This window comes from Camelus dromedarius, chromosome 3, assembly GCF_036321535.1.
Source record: "Camelus dromedarius isolate mCamDro1 chromosome 3, mCamDro1.pat, whole genome shotgun sequence".
Lineage (NCBI taxonomy): Eukaryota > Metazoa > Chordata > Mammalia > Artiodactyla > Camelidae > Camelus > Camelus dromedarius.
Window position 1 is genome coordinate 31,455,061 of NC_087438.1, and position 22,559 is coordinate 31,477,619.

Sequence of the window (22,559 nt, forward strand, 5' to 3'; positions counted from 1 at the left end):
ACTTTTTGCAGCACTTTTAAAACACCAAACCTCCTATCTAAGGGCTATGTTAGTCACCACATGCCTTCAGAGTTACTAGCCATTTAGTTACAATACACATAGAGCAAAGTGTGTATTCCCAAGCAGACATGATGCTATAGTGTATTTATTTTTTTAAATTAACACCACTGTAAACTACCAACTACAGTGAAGACATAGAACACACTGGTGACTCCAAATCAAGCTATGGTTTACAAATCATTTTTGAAATAATAATACTAATAATAATGATAATAATAATAATAACATTAAACGAAAGTGAAAACCTCACTTCTAGACTTAAGTCAGAGATCCAAGTCAGCCTTATAGGAATTTTAAGATAGGCAATTAATGAATGGTTATACTTTTCTAAGAACGAGAAATACTGTAAGCCTTTCCCTACATGACTGCTTTGAACCTTTTTTTTTTTTTTTTTTTTTTCCCAAAAAGCATGCAGGGCCTATTTTCGGATGCTTGATTATGGCAAGAAGGAAGAAAAGGAATGATGTTCGGTGTAATACAAGCAATTTGTAGAATCGAGCATACAATTTTGCATAAAACACTGCAGGTTAAAATAATATTGTAGGTTTCAAGCCATTGCATTACAGTTGAATAAGTGTCACAATTAGGTTTTGTAAAATTTAAAATCTAAGTTTCGAAGTGAAGCAATAAAACTAAATTCTTCAACGATGACTTTTACCTTCATACAGCACAGAATAGATATTTTTATCTGGGTTGGAAAAGTTATTTACAACTAACATTGATTGAGTCTTGGTAAAAGTCCGATAACACGTGAAAAGAAATATCCCCTCGGCTCTCTAAAAGATCGTGGACGTATTTGAGGTTAGAGAAAGTCATAGCGGTGGCAATGCTAGTCCCCTACCACGGCCAAGCATAAGGTGTGATCTTTAACCTAATTCAAAATTGAAAGCACCAAAAAACAATTTAGAGCTATAAAATGGGATTTGCTCTTGAATCCTCCATAATTAATAACTAACAATTTAGATGCAGAGACAGCTAATGAGATAAGTTTTGATTGGTGCTATTCAGTAGCTCACTTGAGTTGCCTTTTTAAAACCAGAGGTTTGTTTCCATTGAATTCAAGAACTCTTCATAAAATAGAGAAATACATATATCAAAGGAATTAAGTAAAAGTAGGTTAAAAATAAATAATCTTACAACAACATTTTAAATCCTTTAATGATTTAAAGAAAGGAAGACATATAACACTGAATGCTAAACAAGTCTGTTGAACTTCTCTTGAGACTTTTAGGTATAGATTTAATAGTATATGTATATATATATATATATTTTACATTTTGCATGTAGGCCAGAGCTGTCTAAAATATCTCTTCATAGTAGGCTATAGGGATCTATCAGGAGATAGAATAAAATAAGGTCTGAGCATATTCTCAGTTTATTAGAGTATTTCTTTCTGCTTTGACAATCAGCAGGGATCATAAATTTGAAGCAAATCGTGGCTTTTCTGCCTCTGGGTCTGTACTTAAGACTGAGGATGACTCTCTCTGATGAGCCGCTGCTGGTGGAGGGGGTGCCGGGGGGACTCCTCGGTTGGGGGGGATGGCTCCCGACGACATCTGTCGGAACAGGGTGACTCTCTGGGGGACAGTGCCCCGGCCGGCTGCCTGCACCGCAGTCACGGGCTGAGGGATGGAGGCCAGGGACTCGCCCACAGTGGGATGCGGTCTGGAAATCATGGTGGAAACCTCATGGGGCAGCGAGGGCTGCGAGGCCGAGAGGGGCCTGACTTCGCGGGTCAGGCTGGGGTTGTGAAGCGCCTGCGTGCTCTTGTGCACTTCGTTTTTCGGCGTCGAGCTGCCGGATGTCTGTGGCTGGTGGGGCGGCGGCTGGGGCGGCGGCGGCTGGGACTGCTGGACGGGCTGCTGCTGAATGAGTGACAGCTGGGAAGCCGTGGGGGAGGCGTAGTGGAAAGTTCGAGAGGCCAGCGGGCTCTGGACGGGAGGGCTGCAGACCGCAGTGGTGTAGGAGCAGGGCGAGAGGATGGCCGACGGCTGCGGGGTCTGCGTGCTGGGGCTGGGGGAGTGCAGGTTGCTGTGCGACAGGCTGGGGGCGGTGTACACCGGCGGAGACTGTGTCCTCACGCGGGACGTCGGAGTGGCCGTCGAAGATGTGGAATTCAGGGCCGTCATCTGGGGATAACTGAGGGGAGCGATCGCCTGCACCATCTCCCGGTCGTGTTTCACAATCTGCTTCAGGATCTCGTTCTCCTGGTTGTTGAAAACACCAGTGTTCAGATCCTTCTGGAACTTTTGCAGAAGAATTGAATTTTTCTTTCCTGTCAGCGAAAGAAAGATAGGCCCTTAGAAAGCCTACAAAAGACTGATGGCAACTCCAAGTGAGAGTGACCTTGCAGACAGAAGGGTGGCAGTGTCTCATGGAAGGGGCTTAAACGCCACGTACTCACCTTCGGAAACCAAACAGAAACGTGGCTCCTGCGTTTCACGCTTCCTGTATCTTTCTGGGAAATCTTACCTTCTACACAAGTCAGGTTGAAAAGTGTGTAACATGGCAAAAGCCACCTTACAGAAGAAATGGAGATATGTGCCCTGAGGGCTACCTTGGGAGGGAAAAAAGGGCCTTTGGATCAGGATGAGCCTGGAATCAAGATTTCAGTTTAAAGCTTCTTTTTCAAGAGAGGGCAATGGAACACTTGTTCTGTGACAGGTGCTCTACACAAGACATCAGGTAGATTTATTTTATTTAATCTTCAACTCTTTGAGGTAGGTGAGCTCATAATCCTATTTCACCCAAAAGTAGACTGGGGCGCAGTTAAGAATAATGCCCAAGAAAACATGGTTACCAAGTGACCGGGCTGGGAAAGGAAACCAGTAACTCTGATGGCAGACTTACTACAGACTGTGAGCCAGCCACGTGTATCCCGTGCGTGTTTGCTGGAAATGAAGGCTCCCGCCCCCACCCCCGCCCCTGCTGAGCAGATGCTGTGTTTTAATAGATCCCCAGGTGATTCTCACATGCAAGTTTGAGAAGCAAAGGCCTTTGCTTCTGACCAGTGCCCCCCACCATGACTGTCCACTCTACTTGCATCTTCTCATCTCTGGAGCTTTCCAAGGACTGATTTTCAACTGCACCCTGCCAATTAAATTGGCCTAACCAGACGTGGGCCCAGATTTCAGTACTTTAAAAGCAAATTTCCCCAGGGGGTTCTCATGGGCAACCAGACTGAGAAGCGTTTCACAATCTTTCCTCTTCTGAAAAGTTGCTGTGAGGACCAAGGGGCATCATGTATGGCAAGCTCTCGCTCATCGAGGACCTCAGGAAGCAGGGCCTCTCCTTCCCGCTCTTGTCTGTGGAGTGGTTTGCAGTAAGAAGACATTCTCTAGCAAAGTGGCAATTAGAATCAACTGCAGGTTGATGAAAGGGAAATCGGTGACTTTTTAATGACATCATCAATAAAGTCATACCCAGGTAAATATAGTGACTGAAAAGTAAATTAATTTGCCATTATCACTAAATAAAGTATCATGTCTAAAGTAACAAGGTATATTTTTTAATGCAGTATGTGTTATAATTTACTTGGATGCTGGGAAAGGTAATCATTTTAAATGGCTACCGAAATGAATAGTTACCTGCCTCTCTTTACAGAATTGTCTTAATTTCCCAAAGAACAAAGACTTCTACATTAGTAGAAAATATAAATGCTTACCTAGCATATTCCTTTAACTATAGTGTATACATTTATAAGCAATGGCCACAAAACTGAGAAGGATAATATTTGTGATCATGTGAATAGTCAGCATTTCATCATTTAAGTATCTGGGCCCTTGTGTAAAAATACTATAACTTTTAAAGCACTGTTAGAATCCTGTAAGAATTAAGAATGCAAATGCTTGGTGCTCACCAGGAATTTAATTGCCTGTATTATTGATTGCAAACCACTTCACGCAAACTTTCTAACAAAAAGTCAATTGCAATAAGTTAGATGAGTGTGCTGCTCTATCAGATTAACGGAAATTCTCTATTGAAATAACCTGATTTTGGTGCTTTTGCTAAATATGTCTAGCTGGCTTAGAAAAAAACTCATACACTCAGAAATTAGTCTCTGGTTCTACCATAAATACTCAACATACCACAAAGAAGGAAATTATTTTCAAATTAAGTAATGATGCTCTCAGATGTACTCACTTCTTTTTTGGGCACTGTCTCCTGGACACACCCATCCTGTTACATCTCTAAACTATCAGTATACTTTCTAATACGTATGTGATGTCTAATGGTAATGTCCAAATTACTACCTTTACTTCTCCTAATCTACTTTCAGATCCTTATGCAGTCTGTTGTCCTACCAATATAGGGGAAAAGAAAGAAGTAAAGTGCAGGAGAAAAGCTGGCATGACAATACATCAATCAGAAGTCCTTACCTTTTATAAGAACGAAGCAGTTGAAGTACCTCTTTGTTTACTTTCCAGTGATTCCCAACCCCATCTCCTTTGAGTTCATTGATTCCTTCATCCCTCCCTAACTCTCTTCACCAATATTCATTGTGTACTAGGTACTGTGAATTAACAGCGAATTAGACATGATCTCTACATTCACAAAGCTTAGCATCGCTAGAGCAGCTTAAAGAATAAAAGCAGTGCTGTGATGGAGAAATTTCCCAGCGATAAGGGAGAACATATCCAGGGTACTCAGCCTAGTAAGGGAGTGGGTGGTCATGGAGGTTTCTACAGGGAAGTGATGTCTAACTTGAGATAGGAAGGTGAGTAGAGTTAAGCAAGGAAAGGGGGCACAGGAGGGTAGGGTGAGGCAGGAGGATCTGGGTGTGGAAAATGAATGCATACCACCTACCGACATCAGAATGTTCCAGCATATCTTGGGAAGTTAGCAGCAAGCCCATCTGATCTAACTTCACTATGGCAATTATCCAAATCTTTAAACTAGTGTAACTAATAAGGTCTAACTTACATATTTTTATCTGAGAGCAGAGAAGACTTTAAAATAAGTTGATCTGTGCAAAGTAAAGCATCTATGTGGGTACTTCTATTAAGGCTTTTTCTGCTTGAGTCTGTATTACAAACATTTCAAGAAGTTTCTCCTGAGACAATTAAAATGCACAAGTTCTCAATTCTTAATATAAGAATAAAATATAAAGTTGATCCTTAAAAATCTTGTTATAAAATTGGGTTTGTAATGTAGACTCATACTATTGTATTTTTAGTTCTATTTTAATGCAATCTAGAATTTTTTTCATTGCTTTTACCTTAAGATTCAAATTGTTTTGGTATCACTGGGGAAATCAGACTGTGTAGCTAGTAAAAACAGAAATGAATAAACAAACCTAGAATAGTTAGAAGAGAAAGTTAGATAGAGCCTCAGATCTTTCTAGAAATATGGCTAGAGCTAATTGCTATTTCTATGCGAATTAAGAAGCAATCTATAAACTAGCATTTGGGACTTATAATTGAAATTATGTATATATATATGTCAGTCCACTTGATTAAAACTAAATTTTGCACAGAGAAGAAAACTAAGCAGAGTACCTATCCGATCTAGTCGGTCAATGGCAACCGTCTCAAAGGCTCTTCTCATCATTGGATATTCCTCCAGGACCTCATTGAAATTGTCCACGGAAAGAGAATACAGACGACAATATGTGTCGGCTCGGACACTGGCAGTGCGGCGTCCCTTGGTCAGCAGGCAAATCTCTAAAAAGATGAGAAAGAACGATTTGTTTGGTAATTTTCTGCAAAAGGCCGTTAAAGCCTCCCAGAACTAAAAAAAAAAAAAAAGAAAAAAAAAGTTTCATGATGTGAGAAATCAATGATTAGCAACATTTTCTACTTTATCAGGAAATCCTTTCTGATAATTAAAAGTACCCAATTGCTAACAGTTAATCTGAAAAAAAAAATTTAAATAATTGAGGCTTTTGGTACAAAGGTAAGGCTGAAAGAACTTTATTTTCTTTAGGCTCCCATTCCAATCCCTCTGAAATAACAACCAAAAAAAATGCAGGAAAAATAATAATAAATCCAAAACGGAGCTGAAAACAAGAGGAGACTATGGTCAGACAGAAGTTTATGAATTCTGGAAGACAGAAACCAAAGGGAGCTCAAAATCACTGGCTTAGAAAGTCCTATGATCAAGCAAAACTAGATCACAGGTTCAGATGTATGCATTGTAGGCATGCGTTAGGTAGTTCATATACTCCAATAAGATCAGTATAAAACATTATTTTCCTAATTCTCAGAGTGGCTTTTTATGTAAGTAAATTCTAAGGAAAATCCTTCATTAAAATTTTGATTCCCACTAAAAGGTAAGCAGACAGTTGCAAATTTGGATTTTCTTATTAGCTCACTAAATTAAAAAAGTGATGATTTTCTATTTCATTTTCCAAAATTTATTAAAATCCTGTAGACTTTGCTTGTTTAATTGAAAAATTTTGCTTCAAGATAACGTATTTGAAAAAAGGAATGGCAGAAGTGTTTCCGAAATGCACAGTCTCCTAGCAGAAGGAAATATAGCAAAATAATTATTGAAAGCGACCCAAATTCACACTCCAATGAACTTATTTAAAGAAATTCCATCCATGTTGATAAACTTCATGGGTAAATTATGTGGGAGGCACTAGGTACTTGATGTTAGAGCTGGAAACACGAATCAAACATACTATCTACTTTTGTATGACCTACCTGCTGGTGGTAAAAAGAAAAATTAGTTCCTTTTCATTTTCATTTAAATGCAATCTGGTGAGAAAAAGAGAATGCAGGCATTCTGGGAGTACTAAAGAAGTGCATCTGGACCAATCTGGCAATTGAGAGGATTTTAGGAACTGCCACCTAAGCCACTAATTATGTTATTGTTCATGCTGGTAAACATATTTCAAATTTAATAAATAATATTGTGGCGGGGCCAAGATGGCAGAGTAGGACGCACTGAGCTCCCCTCTTCCCTCAGGCACACCAAAATTACAACTATTTACAGAGCAACTGTTGATGAAAACAACCTGAAGAGTAGTAGAAAAGATCTTCTACAACTAAAGATACAAAGAAGGAAGCACAGTGAGTCAGGTAGGAGGGGCACACATGCGATACAGTCAGGACCCACAGCCCTGGGAAGGCAACCCTAAATAGGAGGATGATCACATTACGAGCAAATGCATCAAAATGCTAATGAAGGTTATTTCTGGGGGATGAGGATTATGGATGATTGTTATTTTTCACTTTATGTTTTTATGAATATCTAGTTGTCTGCAATGAACAAACATTGCTTATAAAATTAGAAAGAAAACAGTAAATGCCATTAAAAATGAAAAAATATTGTGCACTGTTCATATTTGTGTGTTTATGTGTGTGCGTGCACGCACACTGGTAGGAAGGTGAATCTCTACTGGTCAATGTTGGAGGATAAAGTATATCATCATACCATGGCACTTTTCAGCTACTGTAATCTAAAAAATGTAATAAAATAATAATATAAAATAAAAATGTAATAAAGTATTTTCCACACTATCCCAAAATTAAATTCCTGTGTTGCTAAAGTACTAATGCCATATTATATAATTTAGAATTACAATATTATGACAAAAAAAGATGAGAAATGTATTATTGCTAAGTGCTGCTTTCAAATCTGTACAGATTGTCATATAGAAAGGTTATAAGTCTGTCAGAAAAACCCCAGTAATATGTAACAAAGATCTGAAGAAGTATCCATACTCTTTAACTCAGGAATTTCACATGACAATCTAGCCTAAGGAAACAGTTTGTGATCAGAACAATGTTGTTTACATGGTGATATACATTATGCATTTATTTATACATCTGAAAATATGAGAATGCCTTAAATAACAGGTTAAGATTCATGATGAATTATGTGGCAGTTGTAAAAAGTAAAGCTTTTAAAGTCTATGTGTTAATAGGAGAATGGTCATGAAAGCGTCAGTGAGAAAAGCAGGATACAAGATTATAACTACAGCATGATAAAAATGACCACATATAGTACGAGTAAGACGACAATAAAATCTACCGATATGCACTGCTCTGGTTGGAAAATATTCCTTTATGAAGATATACTGTGTACATTTTGTCTTTGTTCAACTTTCTTTTATATAAATTAATTTTATTTGTGGCTGTATATAACTTTCACTTTTAAAATGTTATTTAAAAAGTAATATCTAAGGAAATAGGAAATACACAGAATAGGAAAACACAGAATAGAAAAAAAAACAAGATCTGAAGGAATATAAACAAAGCTACTAATAGTGATTACTAGTGTTGGAAATTTCCTCAACTTTAGTTTTCATTGTTTTCAATGTATTTCTATTTTGGCACTTATTTAATTTACAAATGCTTTCCATTTTCCTATGTTTGTTGCTTTCTCGTTATATCCTCCTCTTCTGTTCTGGATGTAATATTCTCTATCTTCTGATAGTTGTTAAGAGTTCTGGTTTTGAACGATGAGTGTATACTACAACATGGAAAAACCTCAGTATGTTTCACAAACATAGTAGAAGCAGCAAGACATGAGAGTCCACATAGTACATGATTCCACTGATATAAATACTCTAGAAAAGGCAAATCTCTAGTAACAGATAACAGGTTAGTGGTTGCTTGGAGCAGTGGGTGGGAAAGGAGATTAACAATAAATTAACATTTAATCCACAATACTTCAGACTTCATTCAGTCTTAGTTGATATCTAAAGTTCCATTGATTTTTATATCTTTAGTGCCTCTGTGGCATCCAGTAGGCACTTAATGTTTGCTGAATTGAATCAGTGAACAAAAAAGCAACATGTTCTACAAGATGAGTTTCAATCACCCATGGAAAAACTAAGAGCTAAATATAGATTTACACTAGCAAAGTCCTTTTAGATGTTACCGAATGAGCTGTGTTCACTCCCCACACAAAGCTCTTCAGCCATTATCTCTCAGCATCCCCTCAGCAATTTCTTAGTAAGGAACAGAACAAATGAAGGCATATCCATAAGAACAGAAATAGCCACTAGTCAGTGTGAAAAACAATTTAATTAGTCCCTTCTCCTTTTAATGCCTCCATATTCTTTATTACCACCACGAACAGAAATAAACAATATCACACACTTAGCAATGAGAAAAAGTAAACTTGATCATAAAAGAGTCTTAGATTTCATGAACCAAATTTCCTAGATTCAATATGAATGGAACAGATGTTTCTCTCAAAATTAATTTTCTGTTGATATTAAGTTATTTTGGGGATTCACGTATTGAGTGAAGGGAGTCCTGTGTTAGGTGTTACAGACTGAGTTTTTGTATATTTACTGTGTGTGTGTGTGTGTGTGTATGTATATATGTGTGTGTGTGCTTGGGTAAAGGACAGAGAGAAAAAAAAACAATTTAGTCATCTGTACATCTGTATCTAATACTTTCCCTTAGGTTCCTTAGAAATTGTGTATATATTAGTTTATCACTATTTTAATTTTCTTATACTGTGTTTTCTAATTGTTTCCTAAACATTGATCTAATCTCCCTGGTGAGTTTAAGACATTTTAAAGACAATAGCCACACAGTAACATTATTTTATCCCTCGAAGTGCCTGCTACCTTGAGTCCTGAGCCCAGAGAAAATTGTTTTAAAATGCTTATGACTACAGTGATAGCGGACAAACTCGAGGTTGACAGTAAGTTCTAGCCTTCAGTTTCTGATGACACAGATGTCTTGGTTCCCCTGCTGGGCATCGTCCCTTTGTAACAGAACTTGCCAAGTGCTTTATGTACTTTTCCTAAGCAGCACGGTGTATCTTCGAGGTTTTTGCGCAATGTATATAATGAAGAAAGTATACAGAGGATTTGGTTATGTTTTCTTCAAAGTAGGTATGTCCTTACTCACCAGGTTAAAAATTAATTTGCTTTTGGGTGCTCAGATTGACTTCACAAGGAGAATAAAATATAAAATGAAGTAAAATTGAACTCCCAAAGAACCAGCTGAGTGTAGCTTACAGATGGAACCTTTTTAAAGCAGTCTTTTGGCTTATTTTCTAGACCCTGTTTGTTGTTTCAGTCTTTCTGCTTTTTTATTTTTTTCTTGTCTGTTTACTCTCTGAGAACTCAACTAGGAATTTCCTAGTGGTGCAACTGCTGCTTTAAAAATCTTAGTGGAAGTTTATTTGGAAATACGTCCCTTCTTCTGGAAGTAAATTTCTAGACTATAATTAAGTGCACAAGTAATGGGAACTTGGCGTACTAATTTTAATTCTGCATGATTCTCCTGTTTTTCTTTACAAGATAAGTTATTTTCTTTCCTGGGTAAGTTATTTCACTTACTCAAGAGGAAAACTGAGAGTAATGAATCCCATCACAGGAATATTAGAAATCTCTACTTCCAATTTCAACAGTATAAGAAGTGTGTCCCGGGAGATTAAACGTGGCCTGCCACACTGTGTATGTATACGCTTTTGATAGTCTTTAGGGGATAAGCTATTTCAACCACCCAACGCTGTTTTTGCTGACATTAGCTAACCTGACTATGAACATTTCAGCCCACCTGACATTACTGCCACCTATAAAAATGGTTGTTTTATAAGGCAAGGCAAATGGCCTCAAGAATTTTGCAATTCAGAAATATTTCTCTGACCTCTAAAACAGATTTTGACATTGCGGTAACACAAGAGTTAATCATGAAAGTATTGCAGAAATTTGTAAGGTAATGAAAGGTAACCTGAGTTTCTAGAATTTATGGGAAAATTTGTATTCAGCCGCTCATAGCAACCTAAGCAAAAATTACTTTCTTCTTTTGTATCTGATAATCATGAAATAAAAGTAATCCTCTGTTGTGCATCGAAATACTAATTTCCTAGAAACCACTTAGGTTTCTAATCCAGTGTCTCATAATAATGTGCAAGAGGACATATCACTTTTTCATTTTCTATTTGTAGTTGTAATGTTTCTATATTTGTACTAGTGAACTAGTAAAATGTCACCTCTGTGGCATACGATATGGTAACATCCGACTTAAATCAGTCTGTGTACCAAATGTGGCTGGTAGAAGTGTCAAATGGATTTGAATAAGGATCTAAAGAAACAGAGAAGGATAAAACAAAATAGATGTAAATTTTGTAGTATTTGATGTATTTTGAAAAATTTCACATTTTGTATAACTTTCTAAAAAAGAGATTAGATATAACATATTTTCAAGTACAGATCTTATATTATAGCCTATTATATATAAATAGATTTTATATCACGATAAATACTCTAATAAACAGAATTGCCCAATTTTGCTTTTTTCTAAAGATATAATTGATTATTTCAATTTCTGGGGACACACTCATACATGCACAATTACTGGTGTCCTCTATTGCTGTTTATCCTATTATTTATGATTAGTCATTTAACGATATTGCATTGTCAAACAAATCTTAGCTCTCGCCATATGTCTGGTCAATTTATTTCTCTTAAAACACAGGATCAGGATGATCACCTCGGGCTCTGAGTACTGACTCTGGTAGCAACGCCTCAGACAAGTTACACATTGGCAAAACTGTTACAAGGTTTAACTAATACAGTGCCTCTAACGTGCCAAGGTTTAACTACTACAGTGCCTCTAACGTGCCCAGTGTAAGCCTCGTACAGTATGGGCACTGTTACAACATGAGTTCCTTTCCTTTTTTCTTTATGTTCCTTCTCTTCTCTCTGTATTTTCTTCCTTTGATTTTTGGCTCGACTTGCTAGAACCAAAGAAAAAGTAATACTTCATGTATCAAGTAACTCTCCAAATTTGTGAAATATAACTATCATCTCTCACCCCCCCCCCATAAACAACTTGTTCATGAACTAATCATCCCAATACTTTAGACTTGTCTCACGTACGAGGCTTCACACCGATGGACACTTTTTCTCAATTACCCCAGGTAGAATTCATCTTTGTGTGTCCACTCTGATCATCTTGCATCTTAGCCCCTACAGCACATTATTGAACTTATTTGTTTATATGCTATTTCTCTACACTAAACTATAAGGTATTTAATGAAAAGTTCAACAGTCACATTTGCGATGTCTAGTCCTTACCATAGAAATGTACTATGTCACACATTGTCACTTGGTTCATGAAATAAGGAATGAATGAGTCAATCAATTAATGAGAAGCAGAGTGACTTACACCAGATTGGAAACATCCTTCATAAAACAGGGTGCTCACATTTGAACACAGCATCCCAAAGAGCCAGATCTCCTTGAGGAGTGTTGGTCCTATTCACTAGATGTTACATCGCTCTTATCTTTTATCTGGTTCCTACTGATTATAAACACGTTTATGACACGATTGTTTCATCCTGTTGGATATGTGGAGGTTTCCATTAAGGTTTATATTTTTCACTCCTTAAATTCTCACCCCTTCCCCTACCTTAGGATATCTGAGGAGTCTTTAAATTCCATTGGGACTCCTTCTAATGGCTAATATCTGTATACAATCACTTTTACACAATACTGTTTATAAACTGAACTCTATTATGTATATATATATATATTTCTTGTCATTGGCAAGTTAAAGTACTTTATGGCCCATCTCAGTGATTTTCAGACTATCTATTGGATAGATGAGAAACAATCACTGCTAGCTCTGTGTTAGCCCGCGTGATATCCAGAAGATAAAAGGTGATCTGTTATGTGATTGGAACAAAAATCACATAAAAATATCAAAGCTAAGAAAAGTAAGACCACAGTTTTCCTGTTTCTATCCATCTTTCAAAATCCACCAGACCACTCCAAATCTTTCCTTCTGATTTTAAACCTACCAGCACTCAACTCTTTAAAAGTTAATCAAACACCTTGAATTATAAATGCCTTTAAAAAGCAGCCAGCTTTTAAAAGATTCATCAAATGACTTCAGCTCTTAGATACCTCATGTGTTTTCTGAAGTGGTATCTTGACAGCTCTGTTTTCCTATGTGGTTTAACACAAAAATGAAAAAAAAAAAGTACAGCAGAAAAAGTAGTCTAAATAGAGAATATATTCACTAGATATTTATGAAATGAGTCTACTGCAGCAAAAAAGTTGTCTGTCTCCAATATTTCCCCTAGTTAAAGAGAACTTCTCTTCTCTAGCTTCTCTTTTTCACACACAACACACATATACATACCAATGATAAAATAAGATTTAAATACACGTTTTCTTGATTTATTTAATGTAAAAAAATCAACGGTCAACTGATTCAGACTAGATTCTTAAGTGCAGTGTTCCCCACATTTTAATTTGCATAATAATCACTTTATACATATTAATGTCTTGCTGAAAAGCAGATTAAGATTTGATAAATCTGAAGTGGGCCCTGAGACTGCATTTCTACCAAGTTCTTAGGTCACGCCAATCATGCAAGTTTTTTGGGGAAATGAATTCTTATAGCTGTGAGCACTAAAGCAAAAACAGGGTTCCTTGTTTAAAATAAGTTGGGAAAAGGTGGTGAAAAGAAATGGAAATCAAGGGATAGCATGAATTCAAATCAACGAATGATTTCCTTGTACCGGCACGTTGCAGGAAACTATGGGAAATATAAAAGAAATGAAAGACACTGATCCTGCCTCAAAGAGCTTATAGTTAACTAGAAATTCAAGCACAATATGTAACAAAAGCTTGAGAATGATTTCCAAGCTACATTTTCTGCTAGTGACTTTAAAGTTTATAAAACTCTAAAAATACAGATACTACATCATTTGTCATCGTATAGTTCTGCACACCTCAGGTGGCATGAGAGGCCTTAGGCTCTGAACAAGGTGCAGAAATTAAACTGTTCAGGCCATGAGGATGGAGAGGACAGGGAGAAAGGAAGGGGAGGGGGGACGAAGGACATTAGAGTGAAATAATCATGCGCACAGGTTCAGAGAAGAGTCTGTAAGGAGGTTTTCATGGAAATGTAAAACCAGCAGCCTCACAGGATTACAGGAATTTGATTAGGCACAGAGAGTAGTCCTCCAGTGGCAAGAAGCTGGGTCTTGATCCGCAGTGGTACTGCGAGGTTCTTAAGGAAGGAATCTGTGCATAAAGTACTGTCTTAGGAAAGGAGATTATATGAAATAGAGTAGGGAGTTCTAGTCTCCAGAGTCTTGCCATATACAGGAAAAGTGCTCCATCTCTCTCTTTCTCTTAAAAGCAAATGTATTCTCTTTCAAACCTTTTGTTTTATGACACAAGAATATTAATTTATAGTTGGCTTATAAAATAAACTAAAAGGGAGATTCTTTGCAGTTATAAAAAGATCTATAAAGAAGTTTTGATAATAATTTTGGGTATGAGGTGATGGGAATTTGCCTGAAATAAAGCTAATGTGCCCAGAAATGATCTCTTCTAAGAATCCCCGTGAAAGGAAGCTTCAAAAGAACTTGAAAGATGATGAAGCATCCGCAATTTTGAACCCAGATGTAAAGGAAAACCACTAAACGGTATCTGTCCAGTGAGTGAAGATAAGATGAAAGGCTGTTTTTGAAAAAAATCAACTAAAACTTTGGAACCAGAGAAAAATCAAGCAAAACTTTGGCATCCAGAGAAAAACCTCATTTCACAAGAATCTTCCTGACATTAAGCCAGTAGCTCCTTTCTATAAAATTGCTTAGAAGCAGTATTTTTGTGTGTGTACAAGCTGGTAAGCTTTTATCTCATGACTCTGCATATTTGTGATAACTGGTTCCAGTATTGATGCCTGTCCCAAAGATGGTTGTCTGTAACTGGTCGGCAGCTCATGGGATGGCCTGGCTGGAAAACTCTTCCTGATGGGGATGCTTTACATTGGATTGTGATTAACAGGCCAAATGATAACTTCTCATGGGGATTCAGAAAGTAAGGAATGAACAGCCAAAACAGTCTTAAGTTATGGGAAAGGTGTAGCCTTAATGTGGCTCTTAAAAGTCCACTGGCGTCCCTGGGGCTTCCCGAGCAGCACTCTCAACTGCCACAAAGTCGGGAGGCCTCTGACGGTCTTGACCTGGTTTGCTGTGCTTCCTTTTTTCATGTGCTCGCTCACAATAGACTCTGTCATCTTAGCTAACCTGCACTTCTCTGTGCCCTTCAGCTCCAAAGTGCCTGACTCACACACGTCTCCGTCTCCCACCTTCTCTAAATATTTACTGTCATCCATCTTGTTAGAAGCCTCTGCCTTCTCTTGTCTCTCCCTCTCTTGAGAGACTACAGTGCGTTCTTTAAGTCCATGACATGAGTAGTCATAGAGAGGCCTTGAAGTGAGTTGCAAATTAACATCCTACCCATGGAGGTTGCATTTTCTACTTCTGAGTAATCCAAAGTATCAGTAGAGAGGTCCGCTGGAAATCTCTTGTTGTGCAAGAGAACAGCAAAAATGTATTAGGCAAGAAAGCACTCTTACTAACATCTCCCCACCAAAAGAACAGGCACATTCACAAATTAGTCCTAACAAAAGGAACTATCTGCTGATCTTTTCTCACTCCAAGAAGCATCACTCTATTTGACAAGTGAGTGAAGTTAAGGTAATAATTGCAATCATAGAAATGACGCTGAAGTTCTGCATCAAAGTTTGTGTGTAAGGTCAAGTATATTGATGAAAAAAAAAATCCACATCAGTAACTAGCTGGTTTAGTTAGTAGCATGTATTAGTTGATAGAAGAAAAATGCATTAAAGGGATAATAAGTAAAATATATTTCAGTGACTTATTTTCCTTATATTATTCAGAATGAGTTAAATTGGAAGATAGGCTAGGTTTGAAATGAGAGGTTATTTATATCAAAAGTCCTATAGGCAAATTCAACCATCATATTTTTTGCTACTTTTTGTACTGAGTTAAGAACAGTTTTCACATTTTTAAAAGTCTGTAAAACAATAAATAAATAAAAAGATGAATATGTGACAGAGACCACATGTGGCCCACAAAGCCTAAAATATTTACTGTTTGGCTCTTTACAGAAAGTTTGTCAACCCCTAGGTTAAACAGACTTTTTTTTTCCCTTCTACACAGATGACTTTTATTATATTTTAACTTAGTCATATTAAAACATCTGGAAAGAGTAGTAATCATTGGGCTAAAGATGTATGAACTAGGTTTTGGCTTATGATTTCTAGCAGAGCGAACTGAAGAATTGGGTCAAATGCCCAACAGTTTATCCAAACCACATTTTAAGAAATTCCTACTTGGCCAGTTTGATAAATAGACAACAGGAAACCCTCCCACCAGAGATGGCCTGGCTCTCATCGTGGAGGAAAGCTTTCTAAGCTTAACTGAGAGGTGATTCCATTCTTTTCAAATCATATCCAATAGAAGCTTCACTCAACCAGGTACTCAGTCAACCAGTATTTTCCTCTCAGGTTTGTGGAGAAGGGTGGGGCAGGGGGAACACATCTAAAAAGATAAATGTCACAAAAAGGGCTAATTTTTTCTTATTATTTTGATTGTTAAGGTTCTTATTATGGAATATTTTAAATATACAAAAAAAGAACAGTATAATACTATACTATTAAATACTAGTATGATAGTATAAATCATAGTCTAATAAACTTGTATAATAGTGTAAATAATAACTGTAAAATAAATCCTATGTATTCATCACCCAGCTTAAATAATTACTGACTCACAGCTAAACTTGTTTCACTGCCACCTCACATATTTCCCCTCTCCTTTATTATTTTGAAGGAAATTGCAAATATATTAATTCTACTGTAAAATTTCTGTATGCATTACTAATATATAAATAATTCTACAATAAAATCACCATAATTATCGCACGTAAAAATTAACAAGAATAACTTAATATTATCAAACATTCAGTCAGTGTTCAAATTTCTAAACAGGAAGACATTTTCTGGAGAGGTGATTTCCACATCATGTCACAACTCTCTCTCCTTCCCAGAGGAGCCTAAACAGAAATGTCCCCGAGAACCTATAACACTTAAAATAATTAAAAATAAGTTTTGTAAGATGAAAGCTATGCAATCCACTATAATACTGTCCCAGCACAAGAAAAGTATACTCATTTGCTTCAGAAAGGGATAGTAACCTATTTTTAAGGAATAGCAATTGAAAACAAAAAGGGATTTTGTTTGTTGAACACCAGTAAAATGTAACTAAAACACCATAGACCTGGAAAATTGACTTACAGAGGTATATCTTTATTTACTATTTTTTGCATCATCATTATCATCATCATCATTATTAGCAGAAATCCCTAAACGGAAGGATGGATGACAGCTGAAAATTCAGAGGTCACGTGAGAATGAACGAATTGCTGAAAGGACCTCAGGAGAAAAACAAAACAAATGCAAGAAAGATAATTCTTATTATTGGACTTAATGTATGAAGTATTGGACTTGTGTTCCAATAATATCAAACTGAATGAGACTCTCTAGACCAGAGTTTCTCTGTCCCTGTTGGCATCTGGGGCTGGATGATTTTTTTGGCATCTGGAGCTGACCTGTGTGTTGTAAAATGTCCCCCTGCATCTCTGGTCTCTGTCTACCAGATGCCAGTAGCAAAACCCTCACACTAGAAGCACCTTTACTGATGGACTGACAGTAGCGTTGATGAGGGCATACTTTTGGTCTCACAACTTCATGAACCCTGCTCTAAAATTCCAAGGAGGCAAACATGCTATTGCTTTGTGTCTCTGTACTTTTATATCAACTTAACAACAGAAGCTTAAAATTATGTTTTAGATATCGAAGCATTTATGATTAAACTCTTTGAGACATTTGCCTTAATTATGCAGTCTTTTTTGGATTATCTTGGGGCACTGTAAACTGAAAGCTAATCACTTTGTTAATGAGAGAAAGCTATTTAAACATATTAAAAATGCTTTTTGAAATCTCCATCTATTTTCCTGTCCCATTACAGTCTCAGGTAACTCCAGTTGGTTTCCTAGTTTAATTAAACAGAATAAAAAAAGATCAGCTAAAGAGTCCATGACATAGAGATACAGAAAAAAATGAGAGAAAGGAAAATAAAATGTATATTAGTGTTAGTAAATAGTAACCAATGTGCAAATTGTTTCTGACAGAAAAAGTTTGATTAAGTTGGGGCTTTCTGACAGTGTGTGGAAACCAAAAAGTATTTGAAGGTATGCCAACAAAGCCTAGAGGGAAGGCCTTTTCTTTGATTAGCGATATCGTATGGTTAGGGAAATGCTTAGAGCCACATATGACGGTGTTTCTTTAGTGCTGGGATGCCTAGTTAAATCTTACAGCATTTTCTCTGATACAAAAGCAAAACGTTTTTTGGGGGGGAGTGTAGAGAAAAGTGAATAAAATATGTCCAGTATGTGTCACGTGGCACTGTCACGTAGTGTCATGAGCAACAGCCCCAGCAACACGCGTACATGCAATGACTGACTCCATGGAGTAGGTGGGTGGGTAATAATCCATGTTAGTCCGGTTAAAAAAGGTGTGGTGCTGGTGCAATACCTGGCCATGGAAAACCCTCATCCAGAAACTGGTTTTTGTTTGTTTGTTTTCAATGCATTTTTAACTATCTGGAATCATCTTACTGATTTATTTCCATTTTATTGTCTGTCTGTCTCAATGAGAACGAAGGCTGCAGGAAGGCAGGCTATTGTTTCTCTTCCTCTCTACTGTATTGCCGTTACCGACAACAGCAACTGACACTTTGCAGTTGTTCAAAACATACTTGCTGAAGAAAGAATGAATAATTTAATGAATGAAGTAGTTATAATATACTTAGGTATGATGAACCAATAATATTAAAAATTGTTTAATTAGGAGCAAGAAATAATCAATTCTATTTTTCCCTTGGTTTGGACACAAATAAAAAGATAAGAAAAAAATTAGGAAAACAATTATCCACCATCATCATCAGTGCATAAAAGAAAAAGATATTTTAACATAGAAATAGCAAGAGTAATTCCAAAATAAAAAATAAACACAGGACAAAGGGCAAGACAGTTAAATAAACTCATCTCTAAGAATAAGTCGATCCATTGTTCTCATATTACTTATTTCATCACAGACCAGTGAAAAATCTTGCAGAGCTCGTCCCCTGGGAGACAGCTATAAAAAGTGGCTTTCCATTATGATACATGGGAATGACACGAATAACTATTAATTGTTATTTTTATCCTGAGCTCATGTGTTTCTCCTGAGCCCCCAGACTACTGAGTTAGTCTAACATTAAAGTTTCAAAATATAAAGTATACAGTGCTGGGTAAATCGGCTTTAGGGTCAGAGGTTTATCTTCATTCTCCTTGTTCTTAGAGTTAGAGGTTTGTCTTTATTCTTGTTCTTATTACCAAAGCCCTTCGTGCTGAATAACTTTCCCTAAGGTCTGGTACATCTCAGCTTCCTTTGTTCTCCTACGTAAAGGTTTAATGATGGTGTGTATCTTTCCATTGCAGGGATAAATTGTCTTTTCCTCAGCAGAGACAGCTGGAGGCATTCTATCAAGAGTGTTTGTTTTTATAGCCTAATTGACAATTAGAGTATTAGAGAGCATAACTGGATAGGAAGCTCTGTTCCCTCTCTCCTACGCAAGATTTATGTAACTTAAGAATTTTACATAAAAATTCCGGGTGTTGTAAAGCTCAGGTATAGACCTGGCCCTTTCGAGAACAGAAACATCTAGTAATGTATAGAATAGTTACAGAAAAAACATAGGGTTAGAAGCATGGATCCAGAAACTTGTGAGAGGTAGAAAGGAAACTGAATTGTACCTCTAATGACAGAAGCATCACTTCTTTTGCTTTCCCTGTTGATAACTCAGCATACTGTTTAATGGGAGGTAGGCTGGTCTAATATTGGGGGGGGTACGTTCTCAGCTAGGGCTCCTAATCTAAACCATACAACAGATAATCATTTCAGTCACTATTTAATGAATTCTCACAAGGACGGTATGTGAGTAGTACCATCCTAGACATGTTAAATGCTAAGTTAATTCATTGCTTGTGATATACGACTTAAGACCATAGCGCTTGAGTCTGTCTGGGCTCTGGTTCAGAAGGGCTGGAGAGTAGCAGACTAAGTGGGGAGAGGACTCAATATGTTACAACAGATTACAATAGGAGGGGAGACACGCTTTTACAATTTTGTGAGAATTCCCCATGTTTATGAGGCTAGTGATCATCTTTTCTGCTCTCAGGTCAGTGGCAGCTTTCAGAAGGGAATTAGTTTTGCTAATTTACTGTGAACCAGAGTCATCTCTGTCTTCATTACATGACTGCAGGCCCCTGGTACTGCAAACAGACTATTGATCTTCCCGGACGTTTACAAGCTGCTTGGTTCACAGGCACTCACTCATCAATTCAACCAACAGATATTGGATAAACACAGGTATTAAATAACTGCAAATGTGGCAATTGTTGGTGATAATACTGTCAAAATGATGCATTCTTAGAATGTGTAGTCTAGCAAGCCCAACACCCAACTTACGGCTTATTTCCTCCCACTGCTAACCTTGCCAACTTGCTTTAAATATATTCACTACCAAGGTAAATGGCCTCATGTTTACCCAGTTATCCAAACCAAAAACATGCTATCGTTTGGGGCGCCTCTCTTTCTCTTACTCTCCATAAGAAGCAGGACTGTAAATTCCACTGATTCTTTTTCCTTTTCTAATCCTTTCCTGAGAATCTTTTCTAATCCTTTCCTGAGAATTAATTTAAATCCTCATAACTTCTCTTCTAGGTTATTTTAAGACCTTCTTAACTGTCTGTGTACTTGTGCAATGCCTCTCTCTATGGAATACTTATTCCTGAACAAGTAAATTTGATCATTCCATTCCTCATTTTAAAAGCCTCCAATTCTTGCTCATTACCTGCAGGATGAAATCCTAATTTCTTGCAAACACATAGATCTACAGTCACTCACCTGCTGCTGCTGCCTGCCTCCCACCTTACATCCCAAACGTTATGGATACTCTATGCTCATTTCCTCAAACCGCCATCTTCTCTCCACCCGCTGCTTTTACACTTGCTGCTCCTTCCATCCGGAATGCTCATTCCACAAACATCCCCTTAATCTGCTACCTCCTACTCAGACTGTGGGACTCAATTTAGGTGTCACCTCCTCCAGAGAGGATGCTTTTTGGGCAGATTCCTCCATCTTAAGTTGTGATTTTATTGAATTGTGATGCATTGAATTGTGCTGGTCTGCATAGTTGTTTGACTTCCTGTTACATGTTTACTTTCTTAAAGACATACTGAAGACACAGTGACTGGCATACAGAGTCTCCAGAAAGCTTGTGGAACAAATGAGTATTAGTCAAAGCATAAACTGCTGATAACATTATCAGTTATATCATTTATAACACAATCAATATTTAACTTAAATGACTAGTAGTAATAATAGGTGGCAAATAATTTTATGCCTATAAATCAGTTAGGAAGATATTGATATAGAATGGGGAAGCAAATGATGAATGAGAAACAAAATATGCTTGTGTATATGTACACATGTATCTGTGTGTGGATGGTTATTCCAACACACTTTATTGAAGACCTATAAAACCCAGGGGGAGGGAACAGAGTTACAAAATTTAAAAAAAGTCTAGTCCAGTAGGCAAGCACAGATGATTTAATTGTAATATATTCAATAAAAAGATGGGAATAAGCTAAGAATATTATAAAAAGAGAGGAGGAATCCATGGATCAGTCTAGAGGTTCAGAGCAGGCTTGTTGGAGGAGTAAATATTTTGAAGAATTAGTTCAAAGTAGAGAAGTGAAGAAGAGGAATGGCTGGTTTGTGCCATATGTGCAAACATTACTAGCTATCACCTTGAACCATGAAATCTAGCTAAAGAATTTCACTGGAAAATGAAATGTTTCAGAAATCTCCCAGACCTTGGGAGCTTGGAAAGCCATTTAAAGAGAGGGTCAGTCACTGCAAGCACACCACCTTGGGACAAATCTTTAACTGAATGGATATGGAGACACCTGTGCATATGCTGATAGAGCTGTGGCATTTTATACAGACACTCACAGACACATATATAATACATAATCATTTATTCCTTGCAATTGCCCTACAAAGTGAGCATTATCATCCTGATTTTACAGACTGCTGTGCTCAGCTAAGAGAACTGAATTAACCTACTTAAGGCTAAATAACTCATTGGTAATAGGGCCAACACTTGATTTTCTGTCTGTATGAGGTCATTCCTGTTCCACTATGCCACCTTGACAGATATTCTGAGGGGCCGATTAAAATGGCACTTATAAAGAAAAGAGAATATTTTAATACACTGGAAGCCCTTTCTTTCCCAACAAACATTTTTGAAATATCTTAGAGGTAGAAGACTGCATTCATATAAATTGTTGTAAAGATAAAAATGAAAAGGAAATGAAACAAAAATATATTTAGTAGATAGCTAAGTAGGGGCAAAGTGATCCAAAGCATAGCTCCAAAGAGACTTACCATCTGTGCACTGAAACGCTTGTTTTAACAAGTCCAACTGTGTTTCCTAACGATGCCAGTCCCTTCCCTTGGCTAATGCAGACTCCAGTTTACAGAATATATCACACTGAAACCTTCTTGCTGAGCGGAGCTGAATGCTGCTTTAACTTCCCAGCCGGGAGCTGGTATTTCATCATGAACCCGGCATATTAAATTGTTGTG

At 37.2% G+C, this 22,559-nt stretch overlaps 1 protein-coding gene across 1 annotated transcript in view; it reads right to left on the reverse strand.

Annotated features, from left to right (window-relative positions):
- Window positions 1-429: 429 nt before the first annotated feature.
- HCN1 (hyperpolarization activated cyclic nucleotide gated potassium channel 1) overlaps window positions 430-22,559 on the reverse strand; it is a 323,656-nt gene continuing 301,526 nt past the window's right edge. Inside the window, exons 7-8 of the mRNA XM_010974280.3 lie at window positions 5,559-5,723; window positions 430-2,335 (exon numbers count right to left, since the gene is read on the reverse strand). Coding sequence (XP_010972582.3) covers window positions 1,476-2,335; window positions 5,559-5,723 — 1,025 coding nt within the window. The 3' untranslated portion in view covers window positions 430-1,475. The remainder of the gene's footprint in view (window positions 2,336-5,558; window positions 5,724-22,559) is intronic.